Genomic DNA, 22,292 nt, shown 5'->3' with positions numbered 1-22,292 from the left:
AGCACAGGTGATACATGTTAATGTTCATTTTTATCCTAAGATCTGCTAACGACAGTTTAATTGCTACAGCACTGTAGTACAACAGTAGTAAATATGCAATTAGCATGTCAGTGAAGTGTAGTGTAGCAATCTGAGATTTAAACTCTCAAGCCTTTGTAGTGCCAAAGCACCACCAATGAAGCTAACAAGTGTTCCTGATGCCTTAGAGACTATCTGCTAACTGCTTGTGTTGCAAAGAAGACAAACTGCTGCTGCTACAAATGGGATTGGGCCTAGGGTTGCCACCTGTGTCTGACAAAAATCCTGGACATTTTGACCATCCAATCGACCTTTTTGTTTGTAAGCAACGCCGCCTTTCGCACATCTAACCCAAGATAAAAACCGTCATTCTAAGCGACAATTGTATAGCTAAAATTAATAAGAATGCTTTATTTAATAGCAGACCTTTATTATTTTGTTATATTTTCAACAGTTTTTAGTTGTGGACACCTGGGGACAGTATTGAGAAAAAAGGGGGAATACATAATTAGGTTCTGCTTTTTTGCTTATGTGGAATAAAAACAAATAATGTCATTCAGTGTCCAGGATTTTTATTTTTATTTTCCTGGACAGACCATGAAAATCCTGGACAATCAGGAAAAACCTGGACAGGTGGCAACCCTAATTGGGCCTGTTAATTGTGCTAAGAGGATTAGCCTCTTCCTTGTAAATGTACAGGCATTTCCTGTTAATTTGGCAACATGGGAATGCATGCCTTTTCTTCATTCTTTTTTCTGATTAAAGCACAATCTGATTCTGAGTCATTGGGCTATTAGGCACTGTGGTCAATATACAGTTTTTTTTATTTGCATAAAACACAGTCATGTGGTCTATACACAGTATACACAGGTTAATGGGCGGGAAATTACAGTACCGAACTACTAGTGTTGTTTACAGGACTATCATCTGTTGCTAACAAGATTTAACAGTTAACGAGCTAAGTCTTTGTCATCCCAACGCAGACATATGTCGGTAGGAAAAGGCCGGCTGTGGACAGGATCTGTGTCGGCGTTCCAGCAGGAGAGGTGAGGTTGAGCGCTAGTTCTACACGCCAGTGGGCTACATGAATGTGACCAAACAACTAAAGTGTGATGGCACATGGAATCCTATGAATAACGTAGAAAACCGCACTCTCACATGTTTGCTCTTACATTTTTAATGGACCATGTCTCAACAAACGAACACGTTTTGGCCATAGACCATCATCAGCGTGTCCTATAGAATGTTATAGAAACTTGAAATTCCTAGGTAGTAGATAGAAGGTAGAGTTTATTGTTTATGGTTTAATAGTATTTGCTTGGCCACGTTTTTACACGTCCTTAGTGTTTCGGGTTGCTGGGGGTGAATGGCGCAGGGAAAACCACCACCTTTAAGATGCTGACGGGGGACACAGACGTGTCCTCAGGAGACGCCGCTGTGACGGGCTACAGGTGAGACACACACACACACACACACACACACACACACACACACACACACACACACACCTCCCAGCACACACACCCACAGCTGCAGCATTACCCATCCACATCTAAACCTCCATGGATAGGATCCACATGACTCTGGAAGAGAGCTCAGAGTGAGACATTTTTGTTTTTTCAATTCTATCTCCTCGACCAGCATTCTCAGCAACATCCTGGACGTGCACCAGAACATGGGCTACTGTCCCCAGTTCGACGCCATCGATGACTTGCTGACGGGTCGAGAGCACCTGTTCCTGTATGCGCGGCTACGTGGCGTACCTGAGGGCGAAATCAACAGGGTGAGTGCAGCTTCTGTCGTCATGCCAACGCACAGGATGCAAATGGTTACCTTTGGGCATTCAAACAGGTGGTGACATGTCTGAAGATCACTATCAGAATGACATATACACATGTGTCTGCGTCTGTGTGTCTGTGGGTGGTTGAATGGGGATCTGTGAAGGTCGCCTTTCTATTTCATGTGTCTGTGTGTCTGTGGGTGGTTGAATGGGGATCTGTGAAGGTCACCTGTCTATTTCATGTGTCTGTGTGTCTGTGGGTGGTTGAATGGGGATCTGTGAAGGTCGCCTGTCTATTTCATGTGTCTGTGTGTCTGTGGGTGGTTGAATGGGGATCTGTGAAGGTCGCCTGTCTATTTCATGTGTCTGTGTTTCTGTGGGTGGTTGAATGGGGATCTGTGAAGGTCGGCTGTCTATTTCATGTTTCTGTGTGTGCTTGCAGGTGGCAGAGTGGGGTATCCAGAAACTAGGTCTGTCGGAGTACGCTGAGCAATGTGCCGGCACCTACAGTGGGGGCAATAAGCGAAAGCTCTCCACAGCCATCGCCATGATCGGCTGTCCCTCCCTCGTCCTACTGGTGCGTCCAGCTGCCCCCGACTTCCATTTGCTTCTCCCTTGAGCATCGACATTTAGCAGATGCTTTTATGCAAAGTGACTTACAAACTACAGTATGTCAATTACATTACAAGGGCCATTGAGCCCGGAGCAACTCATGGTTAAGTGCCTTGCTCAAGGGCACAACGGTGGAGGCCGGGTATTGAACCCTTTGGTTAATCTTTAATGACAGTGTTACTATCTATGTGTGACTGATCAGTGATTTATTGTGAGGGTGTAATTAATTAAAGTGTTTGAGAGCGTTGAGTATTTATTCATTTTATTTATATCAATTATTTTTTCTTGTTGAACCTCTTTTTTATCCCCAGGATGAGCCTACGACAGGAATGGACCCCCACTCCCGGCGATTCTTGTGGACGGCAATTCTGAGTGTGATCAGGGATGGCCGCGCAGTGGTCCTCACCTCACACAGGTGGGTGCTGGCTTTCTCCTCCCCTGCCTCAGTTCTACTACCCTCCCCTGCCTCAGTTCTACTACCCTCCCCTGCCTCAGTTCTACCACCCCCATCCTCCCCTGCCTCAGTTCTACCAACCCCATCCTCCCCTGCCTCAGTTCTACCACCCCCATCCTCCCCTGCCTCAGTTCTACCATCCTCCCCTGCCTCAGTTCTACCACCCCCATCCTCCCCTGCCTCAGTTCTACCACCCCCATCCTCCTGGTACTACATGGGGAAGGGATCTGGCAGAAGGAGTGTGTTGTGTCCTGCATGGGTAACTGCATGGGTAACTGCATGGGTAACTGCATGGTGGGTAACTGCATGGGTAACTGCATGGGTAACTGCATGGACTGCATGGGTAACTGCATGGGTAACTGCATGGTGGGTAACTGCATGGGTAACTGCATGGGTAACTGCATGGACTGCATGGGTAACTGCATGGGTAACTGCATGGGTAACTCTAGTGAATTTCTGCTGATGTCCATATTTTTCTTTCTTTTTCTTTCTTTTCTTCTTTCCTTCATTCATTTTCTTTCTTTCTTTCTTTCTTTCTATCTTTCATTCCCTTTCCGTCTCTCTGACTCTCCTTCTTTCCCGCTCTTTTTTCCCGTTTCCTGGACCTCCGCAGCATGGAGGAGTGTGAGGCTCTCTGCACACGGCTGGCCATCATGGTGAACGGCACCTTCAAGTGCCTCGGCAGCATTCAGCACCTCAAGTACAAGTGAGTCTGCATTCTGTGTTCACCTGCAGCTGAAGCTCCCCTGCGTAAGAGAGTCTCTTATGGGGAAAGCTCGGTCTTATGCCAGCCCAGAGGAGAGTGTTCTTTTTTGTTAAGTTGTGTGTCAGTTAAATAGACAAAAAGTGCATTTATTGTAGGCTTAGAACTGCTGGAATGAGGGGTACATTGTATGTATGTGTGTCTTTGTGAATGTGTGTGTGTGTGTGTGTGTGTGCGTGTGCGTGTGTGTGTGCTCTATATCAGCAATGTGATAGTCTTGCTGTGTGGGCATATATTTTATGTACCCATGAGTACCAAAGCCGTATCATCTCTGAAAATATTTGTCTTTAAGAATATTATGTCTTTAAGAAGTTTGATTGGTGGATTTAAATAAAGAATTGTGTCTTAGGGCGGTAAGTTAGTGTAGTGGTTAAGGAGCTGGGCTAGCGTGTAGTAGCTTGAAAGTTGTCAGTTCAATTCCTGGCTTCCACCGTTGTGCCCTTGAGCAAGGCACTTAACCCCAAGTTGCTCCGGGGACAATGTGATCCCTTGTAATATACAGTGATGGCCAAAAGTATTGGCACCCATGCTAAAGTTGACTGAAAAGAGGAATATAAAATCATCTTTTGGAAATTGATCTTAATGCCTTAAGTGAAAAATGAGGAAATATCTAACCTTTAAGGACACCAATTTTCTTAGTGAATGAATAATGTATCATAAATAAATAAATGTTCTTCCTTAAAATACAGGGGTCATAAGTATTACCACCCCTATGTTAAATTCTCATAGAGACAGGCAGATTTTTATTTTTAAAGGCCAGTTATTTCATGGATCCAGAATACTGTGCATCCTGATAAAGTTACCTTGGCCTTTGGAATTAAAATAGCCCCACATCATCACATACCCTTCACCATACCTAGAGATTGGCATGGGTGTTATTTCAGTTAGCCTATTAGCTGGTTCGATGCTCATTGAGCTCAATGCAAATCAAACCAGCTAATAGGCTAACTGAAATAACACCCATGCCAATCTCTAGGTATGGTGAAGGGTATGTGATGATATGGGGCTATTTTAATTCCAAAGGCCAATACTTTTGGCCATCACTATAGCTGACATATCTAAGTGACTTTGGTCAAGAAGTGTCTGCTAAATGTAATGTAATGTCTTTGTGTGGCCGCACGTGAAGGTTTGGCGACGGTTACGTGGTCACCTTGAAAGTGCGGGCGGCTAAGCCGGGAACTCCCCCAGACCTTGCCCTGGCCGAGGCTTTCATCGAGAGCAGCTTCCCTGGCTGCGTCCAGCGGGAGAAGCACTATAACACGCTGCAGTACCAGATCACCTCCTCCTCCTTGGCTCGCATCTTCCAGCTCGTGCTCTCCAACAAGGAGCGTCTCCACATAGAGGACTACTCGGTCTCCCAGACCACCCTGGACCAGGTACAGTATACTGCAACGCATGGTCCACCTGTAATCAGCATCAATATTTGCTACCTGAAAATGATCTGTTCTTTAAAAAATATATGAAAAGAAATAATTTGAAGATAAATTTAATAGAAAGGTTGATATTTGATACTGGGTTTTAAATCATTTCATGCTCAAAAGTCATTGTTAATGTTCTGCTGAGGATATGTACTGTAGTCTCACACAATCCACAATGGAATGAACCAATGGCAGGTGTGATTTTATATGTATGTCTGGAGAGATTGTTCTGATAGTGATCACTAGTGTGGTAAATAATGGTATATGTTGCTCTAATTGGGAAGATGGGGTGGTGGTAGCGTAGTGGCTAAGGAGCTAGACTAGCATGCAGTAGCCTGAAAAGATGTGGGTTCAATTCCCGGCTCCCACCGTTGAGCAAGGCACTTAACCCCAAGTAGTTCCGGGCACAATGGCTCTTGTAATATATGTAAGTCACTTTGGTTAAAAGCGTCTGCTAAATAAAGAAATACATATAAATGTAAATATGTCAGTAGCTTGAACAAACATTAAGATAACTAAAACCACATAACTGTCTCAATTGTCCGTCATTATGTCTCGGTGAGCTAACTGTTATGTCTCGGCAGGTGTTTGTGAACTTCGCCAAACAGCAGGCAGGTGAGGATGACGACCAGCGGCCTCAGCCGCGGAGAGTGAAGAAGATCGCCCCACTGAGAGGTTTCGGGAGGAAGAAATAAATACAGATAAGTTAAAGGAACCCCAGAACAGAACCGGAGGAAAACTAGGAAGAAACAAACAGGAAAACTGGGAAAAACAAACAGGAAAACTAGGAAAAAACAAACAGGAAAACTAGTAACTGGGAAAAACAAATAGGAAAACTAGGAAAAAACAAACAGGAAAACTGGGAAACATACCTGATACAGATGGTGAACACTGTTGCGGATCTGATGTAGTGTGATCTCTCAGAACATTGCACAAGACCTTGACTTTCTCAATGCCATCCATGAACTGTGTGACTTTTTCTGCACATGAATGTTGATTAACAAAAATGAATCACCGTGTAAGAATATGAATTATAATGTAGCTCCTCACTTTGACCTCATAGAAGAGAAAGCATTTGTCACCATAGCCTGTGAGTTGAAAAGGGAAATTTATACTTTTCTGTCCGTGTCAAATAGCAAATGCTCTGTAGTCCTCCAGCTGTGCAGCATCACTGAACTGAAATATCTGTGCCACAGGAATATAGGAATACTCACTGGACCCCCTCTCATCATGCCAAACCTCATGATGGGTCTTATTAAAGTTGTGATCCACGCAGCCACAAGTATAGTAGGTCATAAACCTACTGTACCACGCATGGAAAATTGAGAAGTGGTCAAAATGAATAGGCCATTCCATAGACATTCTATCCTTATTGTATAATAATGTAAAAAAATGTGCTTGTAAATTGTTTTTGTCTGTTTCTAAAGAAGTCCTGTATATTTTCTTTATGATTTCATGAGACAACCTGACGCATTTATTATGTTGAAACATGGCCAAATGGGATGGTGTGTAACTACTCTTAAATTAGAACATCAAGCATGAGACACTATTATGAGCAGTGAATGCATCAAAATGAAATAACATTTAATTGTACCGCATTAAGTGTGTGTAAATTCTCAAGTCTATTTGGAAGGATTTTAGGAACACAAGTTGAAATATGCGTTCAATGGCATGTACAGCTATGTAAATACATTCTGGGTGGGCACTTTGTCGCATTTGCAGCTTTACAAGTAGATCGTGTCCATGTGTGCACTTTCCGACATGTGCAGAAATATTACATGTGCAAAAGTGCTCGCTAATGTCTGGAAGCTACTCCTCAAAACTGACAAGTCAACAGCATCTCTTTCAAAAGTAAATGATTGCTTGAGAACAAGGTTTAGCCTTGTCACTGTTTAAGTTGTGTATAACTTGTCACACATGAAATGAATGAAACATTTAATTATTAAATGACATTTTTAAAAAGTAAATAAACCCTTGTTTCTCATTTGTTACAAAGATTTTTGGTGATATTGAAAGTATGGAACAATGTTAATGATTTCTTCGCAAACTTATAGTAAAGGAAATCACAGTCATCCACAAGCTGAATCCAGGAAACCTGTGCCATTTGGTGCAGCTAGGTATTAGCATTGCACATTCCTCAAAGAAAGAAATCTCTTACCAACAGGTAGGCAACTTAATCTAAACTTATACTATCTTATACTTGATAAAGCTGAACTCTATCCCGCTTAAGCAGTAAAGCTTTATGCAGTCAACAGTGGCAACAGTCAATGCTGCAGGAGCCAAATCAAGAATTCAGTTCCCGTTGGTTTTAAAGAAGTGATTGTCCGTTGGTCAGCCATTGCTGCAACAGACCAAGGATGCAGATCCCCATCATAGGCGCCTCATCATCAAGCGCAGCCAGCGTCCATCAGAGCACGAGGGGAATGATGGCCGTGCGCAGCTCAGGGTAGTTGGGGAACTCGTGGATGTAGGCTCGGTGCTTCACTCTGGCCCAGAGGATCATCTGCACGAACCCCAGGAATGACGCCAGCGCCGCTGAGCACAGGGTAGAGGAAAAGAGTGGTGTGAGGTGAATTATTCCTTTTTTTATTTTTATTTTTTTTATTTTGAGAAACAAACATACCAGCATACCTGGCAAACACTGAGTCATGACAGCAAAACTGACACATGCTCCCACCTGAGGGGGGAAAATGTTTACCTATTAAGATGGAGACATGTTTCTGATATAACTCGAAATGTCAATAAAACATATGAAATAAAGCTGAGCTGAAATATGAGTAAATATTACATTTTAAGACTCATATGTTTATCTTATCAGAGTCGTGGTTTGTATATGTTCTATTTAGTCTACTACTAATATTGTTTTATTTTTAAGTTAAACAATCATTAAGTTTATTTAGCCAATATGACTCAAGGCATCCAATGCAGTTTCACTACTGGGCTCCCCCACAATGGCTGAGTATTTTTATTTTACACAACTTTCAAAAGTATGCCTGCATCTTTCCCCTTGGTCACAGTGTGGATTTGTTTACAAACCGGCAGAGATAATCTGGACCGACAAGGTAATATTACACGATTTCATATGAATAGCAATAGCGTAAAGCAATTCATGATTATCCAAGTCAGGGAATGCAAGGCTGGTTCTCCATAGACTGGTAGGTTACAACTGGGAAGACGCACCATCCTCCCTATTACAGGTTAATTACCATTAAAATGACTTCAAAGCGGTTATATTAAAGGCACACTATGCAAGATTTGCACCTTTATGAAGCCAATTGGTAAACAAACTTGTAATAGGCGAATCGTTCACCTAGCATAGCTATACAGCATAGGCGTAGCGAGTCCCTACCGAGAAAACCAGTCATGCAACTTCCAAGAGTGGTGTCCCGCCAAAACTCACGAGAATCTGAAACATTACCTTGTCAGTAGATATAGCTCTTTGGAGAGTTTTTGCCTGTTGTTAATTAATCCTTCACCTCCACAACAAAAGCAATTGCTTTGTTTATAGGGGGGATAAGAAGCTCTAAACTCGCTAAAAATACTTAAACCTGCATAGTATAGCTTTAAGGTAAAAATCTAGCCTAGGATTCCTTTAATCTGTTAATTTGAATGTTAATGTAATGTTTATTAATGCCATTGTAAGTTGCTTCAGACAAAAGTACGTCTACTAAGAACTATAAACATAAATAGTCAAGATTAATTTACTAAAAAATAACTTCACACAGTATATAAAGTGTATATTTATGTTTCTTCCATCATGCAACTGACCTCATATGTGTAGTTTGGGCACGACACAAAGAAGAAGAGCCAGGTGAAGGGATTTCGTGTAGGGTAAGGAATCTCAGTTGGCCTGGACTCTGCCAACAACACACCAGCACACACTCATCAAACTCATCAGTCAACTGACGGACAGTCTGACACATTCTGCATCTGTGGCTGAGGGAGTAACTGAGTCTGTTAGTTGACATGCTGATTCAGCTTGGCCAGTAATGGTACACTCTTGACAACAAAGATGGATGCGGTGTAGAGACAGGCATGTGAACCTACTGTTGCATTTGAGCCTGTTCAGCACTAGGTGAGTAGAGAAGCTTCCAATCTCACAGACCTAACCGCACAAATAGCACAAACAGTACAAACATGAATTTAAATAAAATCAGCATGGTGGTGTCTTTTGCTATGTTCATCTGCTCATTTAAATGAAATGTATGAGAAGTATGTCCTACCAGGAACCCAGCAAAAGCACATATCACCTGGAGGAGTCCATATGCTGTGGATGGGACACATGTGATGTCTTATGAGTTTGTTGCTGCTGCTAAGTATTCAGTATGTTTCATTTACAGTACATACTCACAGGGGGGCGTGTAGAGTGGATGGTTGATATAGTAGGCCTGCCATGCTGTCAGTCCACAATAATACAAACAGTTCTGCAAAGACATTATCCATTTGTTAAAACTGGAATTGTAATAGTCTCATTATTCTACTCATTCTGACTCATTCTGTGTCATTTAACTCACTCGTTCACATAGGTGCATCTAGATAACACGTGTGTTTTCTATTACTACACAGTGTAAATAGATTGAAGTCAGTGCAGAGAAAGAAATGAAGAGCTCTGTTCCAAAACGCTTTCCAAAATCCATTTTTGAAAACATTAATATGTCATGTTATTTAATTGTGTATTTCAGGTTATATCAATACAAGTGCAATTCTGTTGTTTTGATTGAGCAAAGATAAATCAAATAACAATAACCCACAATAGTTCCACTGAAATTACTAGGAAAACAACAACAATTTATGAAAATCCATTAAAATGGAGGATAGAGCGTTTTGGAAAAAAGCTCTTCAAATCTACAAGCATAATAACAGCAATACATATGGTCTGTTGCTCAGGATCAAGTTAACATGCTAGATATCACCTACAGTGCAGATAATAGGATGCATGTAATATTCTGTGACTTGTAGTCATGACTACAGCACCTTTGTTATGTTTTGTAAGGACATGGTCCCCTGAGAGAAATGGTGCAGAAAGATCGTCTCCAGCAGCTTCTTGGTGTAGTGAAAGCAATGACACACACAAGCTAGCCTGCAAGACCATGCAAAGAGGTCAAAATGTGAAAATAAACTATGCAATTATATGAACTTAAGGATAAGACATATACAAAATATAACTATACCAGAATATGGTAAACATTGTTGTAACCTTATATTCATGATACATTCTGAGTCATTCTGAGTCATTTAACTCACTCATTCACATAGGTGCATCTAGATAACACGTGTTTTCAAGTTCTGTTTGAACATTTTCAAATTCTTGTCAGAACCTACCTGACCACTTTATGAGGACTGGGCGTGAACTTGTACTCCCAACCATAGATGTACGGCAGGCGGTAGTAGAAGAGCAGGTAGATGAGGAGAGGCCCAATGCACTCCACTAGGAACACCTGTGCAGGTGGATAAGGAGCAATACTGTTCAACTGTGCAGGTGGATATAAGGAGGAGCAATACTGTGCAGGTGAATAAGGAGGAGCAATACTGTGCAGGTGGAGAAGGAGGAGCAATACTGTGCAGGTGGAGAAGGAGGAGCAATACTGTGCAGGTGAATAAGGAGGAGCAATACTGTGCAGGTGGAGAAGGAGGAGCAATACTGTGCAGGTGAATAAGGAGGAGCAATACTGTGCAGGTGAATAAGGAGGAGCAATACTGTGCAGGTGGATATAAGGAGCAATACTGTGCAGGTGGAGAAGGAGGAGCAATACTGTGCAGGTGGATATAAGGAGCAATACTGAGCAGGTGAATAAGGAGGAGCAAAACTGTGCAGGTGGATATAAGGAGCAATACTGTGCAGGTGGATATAAGGAGCAATACTGTGCAGGTGGAGAAGGAGCAATACTGTGCAGGTGGATATAAGGAGCAATACTGTGCAGGTGGATAAGGAGCAATACTGTGCAGGTGGATATAAGGAGCAATACTGTGCAGGTGGATATAAGGAGCAATACTGTGCAATTGGATATAAGGAGCAATACTGTGCAGGTGGATATAAGGAGCAATACTGTGCAGGTGAATAAGGAGGAGCAATACTGTGCAGGTGGATATAAGGAGCAATACTGTGCAGGTGGATATAAGGAGCAATACTGTGCAGTTGGATATAAGGAGCAATACTGTGCAGGTGGAGAAGGAGGAGCAATACTGTGCAGGTGAATAAGGAGGAACAATACTGTGCAGGTGGAGAAGGAGGAGCAATACTGTGCAGGTGAATAAGGAGGAGCAATACTGTGCAGGTGGTGAAGGAGGAGCAATACTGTGCAGGTGAATAAGGAGGAGCAATACTGTGCAGGTGAATAAGGAGGAGCAATACTGTGCAGGTGAATAAGGAGGAGCAATACTGTGCAGGTGGATATAAGGAGCAATACTGTGCAGGTGGAGAAGGAGGAGCAATACTGTGCAGGTGGATATAAGGAGCAATACTGAGCAGGTGAATAAGGAGGAGCAATACTGTGCAGGTGGATATAAGGAGCAATACTGTGCAGGTGGATATAAGGAGCAATACTGTGCAGGTGGAGAAGGAGCAATACTGTGCAGGTGGATATAAGGAGCAATACTGTGCAGGTGGATAAGGAGCAATACTGTGCAGGTGGATATAAGGAGCAATACTGTGCAGGTGGATATAAGGAGCAATACTGTGCAGGTGGATATAAGGAGCAATACTGTGCAGTTGGATATAAGGAGCAATACTGTGCAGGTGAATAAGGAGGAGCAATACTGTGCAGGTGGATATAAGGAGCAATACTGTGCAGGTGGATATAAGGAGCAATACTGTGCAGTTGGATATAAGGAGCAATACTGTGCAGGTGGAGAAGGAGGAGCAATACTGTGCAGGTGAGGAGGAGCAATACTGTGCAGGTGGATATAAGGAGCAATACTGTGCAGGTGGATAAGGAGCAATACTGTGCAGGTGGATAAGGAGCAATACTGTGCAGGTGGATAAGGAGCAATACTGTGCAGGTGGATAAGGAGGAGCAATACTGTGCAGGTGGAGAAGGAGGAGCAATACTGTGCAGGTGAATAAGGAGGAGCAATACTGTGCAGGTGGAGAAGGAGGAGCAATACTGTGCAGGTGGATATAAGGAGCAATACTGTGCAGGTGGATATAAGGAGCAATACTGTGCAGGTGGATAAGGAGGAGCAATACTGTGCAGGTGGAGAAGGAGGAGCAATACTGTGCAGGTGAATAAGGAGGAGCAATACTGTGCAGGTGAGGAGGAGCAATACTGTGTAGGTGGATATAAGGAGCAATACTGTGCAGGTGAATAAGGAGCAATACTGTTCAACTGTGCAGGTGAATAAGGAGGAGCAATACTGTGCAGGTGGATATAAGGAGCAATACTGTGCAGGTGGATATAAGGAGCAATACTGTGCAGTTGGATATAAGGAGCAATACTGTGCAGGTGGAGAAGGAGGAGCAATACTGTGCAGGTGAATAAGGAGGAACAATACTGTGCAGGTGGAGAAGGAGGAGCAATACTGTGCAGGTGAATAAGGAGGAGCAATACTGTGCAGGTGGTGAAGGAGGAGCAATACTGTGCAGGTGAATAAGGAGGAGCAATACTGTGCAGGTGAATAAGGAGGAGCAATACTGTGCAGGTGAATAAGGAGGAGCAATACTGTGCAGGTGGATATAAGGAGCAATACTGTGCAGGTGGAGAAGGAGGAGCAATACTGTGCAGGTGGATATAAGGAGCAATACTGAGCAGGTGAATAAGGAGGAGCAATACTGTGCAGGTGGATATAAGGAGCAATACTGTGCAGGTGGATATAAGGAGCAATACTGTGCAGGTGGAGAAGGAGCAATACTGTGCAGGTGGATATAAGGAGCAATACTGTGCAGGTGGATAAGGAGCAATACTGTGCAGGTGGATATAAGGAGCAATACTGTGCAGGTGGATATAAGGAGCAATACTGTGCAGGTGGATATAAGGAGCAATACTGTGCAGTTGGATATAAGGAGCAATACTGTGCAGGTGAATAAGGAGGAGCAATACTGTGCAGGTGGATATAAGGAGCAATACTGTGCAGGTGGATATAAGGAGCAATACTGTGCAGTTGGATATAAGGAGCAATACTGTGCAGGTGGAGAAGGAGGAGCAATACTGTGCAGGTGAGGAGGAGCAATACTGTGCAGGTGGATATAAGGAGCAATACTGTGCAGGTGGATAAGGAGCAATACTGTGCAGGTGGATAAGGAGCAATACTGTGCAGGTGGATAAGGAGCAATACTGTGCAGGTGGATAAGGAGGAGCAATACTGTGCAGGTGGAGAAGGAGGAGCAATACTGTGCAGGTGAATAAGGAGGAGCAATACTGTGCAGGTGGAGAAGGAGGAGCAATACTGTGCAGGTGGATATAAGGAGCAATACTGTGCAGGTGGATATAAGGAGCAATACTGTGCAGGTGGATAAGGAGGAGCAATACTGTGCAGGTGGAGAAGGAGGAGCAATACTGTGCAGGTGAATAAGGAGGAGCAATACTGTGCAGGTGAGGAGGAGCAATACTGTGTAGGTGGATATAAGGAGCAATACTGTGCAGGTGAATAAGGAGCAATACTGTTCAACTGTGCAGGTGAATAAGGAGGAGCAATACTGTGCAGGTGGAGAAGGAGGAGCAATACTGTGCAGGTGGATATAAGGAGCAATACTGTGCAGGTGGATAAGGAGCAATACTGTGCAGGTGGAGAAGGAGGAGCAATACTGTGCAGGTGAATAAGGAGGAGCAATACTGTGCAGGTGGATATAAGCAGCAATACTGTGCAGGTGGATATAAGGAGCAATACTGTGCAGGTGGATAAGGAGGAGCAATACTGTGCAGGTGGATATAAGGAGCAATACTGTGCAGGTGGATATAAGGAGCAATACTGTGCAGGTGGATAAGCAGCGCAATGTTTCTTGGTGTTTTATGCCCCTGCCTGGAAGGCACTAGGGTTAGGCATGGGTTAAGGTTAGGGTTAGGGTTGGGTTAAGGTTAGGGTTAGGGTTGGGGTTAGGTTTAGGATTAGGTGCCTTTAAGTCAGCGGTGGCAGCGCTGCCTGGAAGACGACATTGGGGGTTCTGAGCAGAACCGGTTCAAGAACCGGTTCTCTGTTGGTCTAGAAATGCCATGAGGGGGTCATTACAAGGGAGGACTTTCTTACCATTGCCCAGCCCAGCTGAGGGCCTCGGTCCTGGAAGAAGATGGTGGCTGTGGTGCCCACCGGCAAATCCACCAGAATCTCATCGTCTCGGAGGGCCTTTCCCTCTGGAACACGACAACAAAAATCTGAAACTTTAATATAAAACAGTGGCATTCATGAAGTAACTTTAAAAAAAACACTTTGCTTAACACTGGCTACATACTGTAAATTAAGGCTTATTAAAACCTACTTCAGGAGTGCCTCAGTTCTTTTTTTTACGCAAGTGATCAGATGCCTGATTTGATGAATGCCCTGCATTTTTTACAGAAACTGCATTTTTCTGACCCAGGAGGAGCGTGTAACTGTTCTCCTTCCCTTTTCAAAATAAGGATCAGCCTCCCTTCCTAAACCCCCCCTCCCCTGACAATTCTTACACATGCTCTGCTATGCAGGACAAATACTTATGTACACTCTCAAGACACAAGCCGATCTTCCGAATGAACTGTGGCAACTAACATCTTGGCGTGTCTTCTGTACAATACATACCTTTACCTACAGCTGAAATGCAATGATACTGTAATGTCATATTAACACACAGCTGTTGCAGTGTCATGCTATATTGGAATATGTGTGATAGACATTGCAAACACATTTTTGACTCATTATTTGTCATTAGTTATTAGTTGTTATTTTGACTGGTTATTTTACAGGACAGTTTACAGGTCCATTCTGTCCCTGCTTGTCCACAATGGAGGTGTGTCCATCCTAGTCGCTGACTCACCAGGATGCAGCATCAGGGCCTGTCTGGATGGGTACCACCTGGGATCTGCAACAGCACAAATGTACACAGAATATAATTTCAATGAATTGCTGCTCCAGTCCTCAGATGCAATTAACCAGAGAGAAGCAAAATGTTTGCTAACATACAAAGTCTGCTGTGTGATATAAAAATACTATCAACGTTTAACCAATTGACTCCTCTCTATCTCACAATGCCTGACAGCTAATTATGTTCAGAGAAAAAAAACTTGTTGAGAGGAGGAGGAAGATAGTTTCAGATACAGAAATATGTAGGAGTACGTGTCAGTGATACGCACAGCTCTTGTGAATGAGGCTCTTCATGTCTGCAACAGTGGCAGAAGGCTCCACCTGCCAGAGAGGTGACAAATGACTGTCATGTTGCCCAACACCCAAGAAAGAAAAGGAGCTATTATGAACAACATGCATAAGCTTACATGGCTTTCCACCTCTAAAAACAGAAATACATTTATTTTGTCAACAATCAAGCCCTCTTGGAATACTTGTTTCCAAAATCTCTAATTATTTCTAATAATTTTAACACATACATGCTGCTGCTTGCACACTTATATACAGTACATGATAATGTACTGCTAGTTGTTTTGTCCACATGGTTGCTTTGTTTAACTACACAGACTAAAACAGAACCTTCTTAACACACTCTTTTGCCTCCACACAAGCCTGGTGGTTACCTGACCTCCAAGCAAGCACAGTATCCGTGAGAAGAGTCTCTGCCGTTACCTTATCCAGGAAACACAGCTTTCCCTTCGTCCTGGCATCCCGAATCTCCACCTCATAGAAAATATAATTTTTATCCGCTTTTGCGGTCTCAGCCTTGAGGCCGTGTTGGCACCTGGCCTTGATGAACTGGGCAACTGTAAAGAGGTCTCGAAGTTCGAAAGATGCCATGCTTTCCAGGTCAGTAAGTGGCAAAGCCCTAGCGGACCGGTGGGGGGCTTTCTAGGGGGCAGTAAGTAGAGCAACCCGCGGGCGTTGCTCTGGCATGGGGCTGGCATGCACATGACCTCACTGGTGGATCATCTTCGGCACTGGGGCGTTATAATGTTATTTGATTTCAGCTATACTTTGCATGTAACTTTGTGTCTATTTTAAGTCATGGGCATACCAACCCCACTGGGGGGTAATAGGGAATGACAAAGACCACATATCTGCTGGGGAAGAGCAGTGATACCTATGGGGAGGGGGGGGGGGCTAGTCATAACATCTAGAGCAGTGATAAGCTATGGGGGAGCAGTGATAAGCTATGGGGGAGACATCTGGGGGTGACAATGAAGTCTTTGCATTGCTTCCACTAAGCCAAATCAACAAGCTGTAAACAGCAGTGATAGATTTGGCCTCTGACCAGCGGTATCATATTATCACATTAGTCTGACTGACTGACAGTTCAAAAGAGTCTCTCACTCTGGCAAATGCCCAGACAGTGCAGTTTCAAACTCACATATCATACACACTCATACATCTTGTCATGTGTCCTTACTTACATTCATTATTACATTAATACTTATACACTTGCAGTTACATATCAAACCACATATAAAACACAAACCTATGCATTCACACACACACACACACACACACACATACACACTACACACACATACATAAGACACACACAAACTCAAACAATAACGACCATGCAAACATAGAAAACAGTCACTGTCTGGAAAATAAAGATTTAGCAGAGGGATGTCAACTCTAAATTTATCATAGGTAATGCAACGTCCTTGGATGGACCTCTGTAACTCAATCTTGCTCATTGGCGCATAGTTCTTTTTTGACGCGGAGAGGTCAGGGAGGTGTGAAGGGGGCAAGAGGCCAATATGAGAGGCATGTTCTGCAGCCTACTCCTACTAAGGTGCCTATTTATCATACACAAATATGCAGGGGTTGTTAAAAGTTCAGCATGCATAAATCATAAATCATGCATATGTGTCAACCTACTGTATGCAGTAACATAAGGTAATGACCACAGAGGCAATAACTAAAAATATATTGATATCAATTAAAAATGGCCTCCAAGTACAAAGACACAGATAAGAATGCAGACTCGGAAAAAAATATATAAAATTCAAGGTCTTGGGTCTATTCGAGAAGCAAGGCAATTATGTGAAAGAAAATCCTATGCCATCTCACAGGTTTGAAGCCTGTGTGAGTCTTACCTCAAAGAACGCCACCCTGCTCGAGGCTCTGGTGCAGTTAGACCAACCATCCCATTTCTGTAACTCCAGCATCCTGATCTCAGCCTCCCAGATACCAAAATGGTTAGATCCTGATGGTTGTTTTACAACAATATGAATCACACGCTCCTTCAGCCACACACACACATACACACACACACACATACACATACACACACACACACACACACACACACACACACACACACACACACACACACACACACACACACACACACACACACACACACACACACACACACACACACACACACACACACACACACACACACACACACACACACACATACAGAGAGAGAGAGAGAGAGACACACACACACACACACACTGTTCAGCTGTTTGCAATGTTTCGCTGACTCCTGAGGTCTTCTCCACTACTAATTAGAGCTGTCCATCAAAACTGCAACAAATTAGCTGTGATGTGACAAAAGTCAGTGAGATGCAGATGAATTGAGGTCTAGAGACTATTTTAAACACACTGTGCTGCAATGTGGGCCTTGGCCACTAGAGTACATTACAGAGCTAAATTGATTGTACCCAGTTCATTATACCCAGTGTGTGTTTGAATAATGTCCACTGGCTTCACAAAGCCAGTTTGGAAGTCCGTTTCTGATTTTAATAATAGTGATATTTATGTTATTGTTATTAGTGGGCAAATCAATATATTAATGGATCAAAATATTAGTGGCACTACTCCCGAGGGCAGCCGTGGCCTACTGGTTAGCACTTCGGACCTGTAATGTAACCGGAGGGTTGCCGGTTCGAACCCTGACCAGTAGGCACGGCTGAAGTGCCCTTGAGCAAGGCACCTAACCCCTCACTGCTCCCCGAGCGCCGCTGTTGATGCAGGCAGCTCACTGCGCCGGGATTAGTGTGTGCTTCACCTCACTGTGTGTACACTGTGTGCAGTGTGTGTTTCACTAATTCACGGATTGGGATAAATGCAGAGACCAAATTTCCCTCACTGGATCAAAAAAGAGTATATATATATATATATATATATATATATATATATATATACTTTGTCATCCAAGAGGCAGAGGTGAGCAGGCTTTTTAAAAGCAGCAGGAGCAGATAAACTCTCCCCGACTTTCCGTGCTTAGACACTGTGCTGATCAACTGGCTCCTGTATTCACTGACATTTTCAACTTCTCTCATGTCTTTTAAAGAATCTGTCATCGTCCCAGTACTTAAATCAGCAAAAACATCAGGCCTCAATGACTTCAGACCAGTTACCCTCACTTCAGTGGCTATGAAGGTGTTTGAGCGCTTGGTACTCTCCTATCTACAATTACTCCACTGATGGATCCTTATTAGTTTGCTTACCAGGCAAACAGATCTGTGGAAGATGCAATTAATCTGGCTGTTCACTTCAATTTGGAATCGAGCAACACCTATGCATCTTGTTCAAGTCTTGTTGACTTTAGCTCGGCCTTCAATACCATCAATAATCTCATACTATTCTCCTACCCTGGGAATCCAGAGTTTTCACGGGAGCACAATTTCAATTTGCTCAGCGAGCCACTCTGGCAATGAGTAATGATGCACGTTACTTTTGTCCCTTGCATCGCAAGGACCCAATCACATCGGTGTATCTGATATAGGCAGGCCAGAGGCGAGCTAAACAGATGACAGTCGTAGTGTTATCCAATTGCGTCGAAGTCCGGAATCAGTCAGTAAACATTGGTCGTATAGTGTTATCCAATTGCGTGCAGTGAGATTTTCAAATGCATGCTTGGTGCCGCCCCTCGAGTTGGACCATTACATTATTCATGGCCCCTTAATCTTTCGGGTTTGGGTCTGGAATCTCCAGGCTACTATTCTCCAGGCTTCAAGGCATGAATATTAAAGGGACACCATTTATCAAGTTAGCGGAAACGTGTAAAAGGGACACCAGGCAAGCCTGATGCTTTTTCTCTATGAAACTCCCCCTTGCTCGGTCTGAAGCTCTTTTCCTTTTGTTTTGCGTCTTCCGACAAGGGTTTTCACTGCTTCTTCGCCGGCTCTGCCATTATACACACGTTTGCAACAATCTCTAGCGTTTCGTTAGCCTGCCTCTGTGCTGTAAACTGATCCTGCTTCGATCGGCGGGTAGGACCCAGCTAACAATTTATGGTTCCCAGAACGTTCTGGGAACCATTGTTTTTGGTTTCGGGAACGTTAGTTTTTGGTTCCCAAACGTTCCCCGAAGGTTAGTTTTTGAGTAAGTTTTGGTTCCCATGGAAAGTTTGCTGAATGTTCCGGGAACGTTAGTTCTTGGTTATATAAAATGTTCCATGAACGTTCTGACGGCAGTGGGAAAAGAGTTGTTCTTGTGTCTGGTTGTTTTTGTGTGCAGGGATCTGTAGCGCCTGCCAGAGGGGAGGAAGTTAAAGAGTGTGTGTGCAGGATATGTGGAGTCTTTGGTGATGGTCTCTGCCCGCTTAGGTCCCAGAGTACAAGTCCTGGAGGGGGGGCATTTTGTTCCTCCTCTCCTGCAGCTCAGTGACTGTCGAGCAGGACGACAGCAATATGTCATCGACTGGAGCAGAGGGAGGTGACTGGGAGCTCCTTAAGAGCATGAGCAGCTCATCCATCTTCTCCTCAAATGCGTCCATTCGCTGTGCCATGCGGTAATGGTTGTCCTTATTGCTATGGAAAAATGGATGGTGTTAGTTTTAGTTGTTAAATACATTATATACCTGCATATGTGAACAAATTAAGTGAGTCTTCTTACCTCTTATTTTGAGTCTCCATGGCCAAGCCACCCCCCTCTGTGTGATGAGTCACTTGTGCTGTTTACAACAAAAAAAAAGTTAGTTACTCTCAAGTTCCTTGTCATGAAATTGTATTTACTTGGAAATGGAAAATTCAACAGTGGTGGACGAAGTACACAAATCCTGTACTTGAGTGAAAGTAGAGATACACATGGTCAAATGTTACTCCAGTAAAAGTAAAAGTCCTCTTTTACATTTCCACTTGAGTGGAAGTATAAAAGTACTTGCCTTTAAGTATCAAAAGTCCTGAAATGTATTATGCCTAATACAGTTGCATTGTTGAAATGATTCGGCACAGACATAGGCCTTCATTGAGCCTTTCTCCTCCATTCAAGGACAAAATCAGCTAATACTTGTTGTATGTAGAAATAACTAAAAACAAACTAATGTGATATCTTATCTTAGATACTTCAAAGTAACCACATTTTTCTTTGTTGAATGCTTTACACTTTCGGACCAAATCAAGATGTTCCCTTTTGTGTTTGATAGTGTCAGATTGTCTATCATTGTCTATCATTTGCTTGATGGCGTCAAGAAGCTAGTTATGGTAACATCAATATTGTGAAAAGGGGTCAACAAGGTACAGTAAATAGTGCATATGACAATAACATAGGTTAGGCAACACCATTATTTAAAGCCTAGCTCGCTTAATAGAAAATATACATGTACACATGTATTTGTACAGTCTTTTTTCCAAAAGGAACTTCAGCTGTACTTCAGCTGTCACAAAATGTAGTGGAGTAAAAAGTAAGATATTTGGCCTCGAAATGTACTGGAGTAAAAGTAAAAAGTTTAACAAAATTGAAATACTCAAGTAAAGTACAGATACATGAAAAAGCGACTTAAGTACAGTAATTGAGTAAATGTACTCAAGTAATGTCCACCACTGAAATTCAAAGACACTGTACCTTCAACTGGGTCCCAAGATGAAGTGGCAGGCGTTATAATAGACCCATCCAGCTCTGGGCAATGAGCTGGTTGCCTGTGTGGTGTTGACTCATCTAAAAAGAAAGTAAATATGAATATTGGTCAGTTCATTTATGGTAGGTTTCTTGCACATGACATTTGCAAAAGATAAACCTATGCTGTTACATTAAACAATCGCTAAAAAGAAAAACTGGCATGCAGGTGGTGGAGGCAGTGACATCTGCTGACCTAATAAAAGGCAGGAAGACAAGACAAGGACAAATACATCAGAACAGTAACGCCTTAAGACTAAGACCTAACTTTTAACATTGCCCCAGTTATATGTGACCAGCCCATAACATTGACAGGCTCTTTTAAATTCTTTGGTTCATACATCAGCAAGAATTTGAATTGGGGAATTAACACACTCACACATAATCAATAAGGCTCAAGAAAGACTATACTTCCTTAGGCAACTTAAGAAGTTTCATGTGAGCAAACATCTGTTTGTCACCAAAGCCTCTGACATACGAGGGTGTGATCTCCCTACAATCCACGCTCTGTACTCTGAGCGCACCTTAAACTGTGCTTCCAGAATCATCAAAGATCCCTCTCACTCAAACCACTACTTTTTCCAGCTTCTCCCCTCTGCAAGACGTTGCAGATCCATAAGAACGGAAACAAACCACACGTTTCAAAAACAGTTTCCCTTCAGCAATAAGACTCTTAAGCACAACTAAACTGAAATGAATATTTATTTCCTTTTCTTTACTATTATTTATTATTATTTTATTATTAATTCACTGGATTGAGCTAAATCCTTCTGTAACAAAAATATCACCATTGTTGTGTGGCAATAAAAGCATATATCTCTATCTATCTATCTACCTATCTATCTATCGTATACATTTTTTCTAACCGAACAGAACCGAATAAAATGTAATATTAGGATACCTAGCCTACGTATTTACCTGCGATATCCACTGGAACATGTTGATTGAAGTGACAGACGCTGCAATGCATTATGGTTGGGTTTCTCATGGCATGTTAATGACACGGTTATAAAAGGGGTTTCTGAAATGATATCAACTGAGGGTTATTTTTCAGTTGATCAAGCAAGCTATTCTAGTAGCAGGGTCCTTGAGTTATGCAGACCTATAAATGATGAATAATTTAGCAAGCAGACAAACAAACAAACAAACAAATTAGATGCTGCATCCCAGTGTAGTGCTGCGTTTTGTGTATTTTGCTTTTTATTGTATTTGTTTACAATAAAATATAGACCTATTTCGTTTATGAAGCCAGTTGATTGGCCATTGACATTGGCTATAATGGATGCTGTAGAGCTTGAGTTCCTGTGCCTCACGGCCGCCGTACATCAACATCACTTACTACAGTGCGCACTCTCT

At 42.8% G+C, this 22,292-nt stretch overlaps 2 protein-coding genes across 3 annotated transcripts in view; one reads left to right on the top strand and one right to left on the bottom strand.

Annotated features, from left to right (window-relative positions):
- The window catches only part of LOC143117373 (retinal-specific phospholipid-transporting ATPase ABCA4-like), a 50,839-nt gene extending 43,882 nt beyond the window's left edge, over positions 1-6,957 (top strand). For both annotated transcript variants that reach the window (XM_076279068.1, XM_076279067.1), the window contains exons 43-50: positions 1,002-1,064; positions 1,363-1,469; positions 1,660-1,801; positions 2,241-2,375; positions 2,722-2,825; positions 3,478-3,570; positions 4,754-5,003; positions 5,630-6,957. In XM_076279068.1, coding sequence (XP_076135183.1) covers positions 1,002-1,064; positions 1,363-1,469; positions 1,660-1,801; positions 2,241-2,375; positions 2,722-2,825; positions 3,478-3,570; positions 4,754-5,003; positions 5,630-5,740 — 1,005 coding nt within the window. In that variant the 3' untranslated portion in view covers positions 5,741-6,957. The remainder of the gene's footprint in view (positions 1-1,001; positions 1,065-1,362; positions 1,470-1,659; positions 1,802-2,240; positions 2,376-2,721; positions 2,826-3,477; positions 3,571-4,753; positions 5,004-5,629) is intronic.
- A 495-nt stretch (positions 6,958-7,452) lies between these two features.
- LOC143113867 (very-long-chain enoyl-CoA reductase-like) lies at positions 7,453-17,254 on the bottom strand. Its single transcript, XM_076275466.1, has 13 exons — positions 17,183-17,254; positions 15,744-15,794; positions 15,302-15,353; positions 14,986-15,030; positions 14,226-14,329; positions 10,368-10,483; positions 10,020-10,125; positions 9,397-9,469; positions 9,269-9,312; positions 9,093-9,150; positions 8,814-8,902; positions 7,677-7,722; positions 7,453-7,580 (listed from the first exon to the last, which is right to left on the bottom strand). The coding sequence occupies exons 1-13, from the start codon at positions 17,252-17,254 to the stop codon at positions 7,453-7,455; spliced, it is 984 nt and encodes a 327-aa protein (XP_076131581.1).
- Between the last annotated feature and the right edge of the window lie 5,038 nt (positions 17,255-22,292).

Source organism: Alosa pseudoharengus, unplaced genomic scaffold (assembly GCF_046254945.1).
Source record: "Alosa pseudoharengus isolate Yale_2024_CS ecotype anadromous, Long Island Sound unplaced genomic scaffold, YU_APseudo_1.1 YU_APseudo_1.1_scf_11, whole genome shotgun sequence".
Taxonomy (NCBI): domain Eukaryota; kingdom Metazoa; phylum Chordata; class Actinopteri; order Clupeiformes; family Clupeidae; genus Alosa; species Alosa pseudoharengus.
This window is presented reverse-complemented; position numbering and strand designations above follow the sequence as displayed.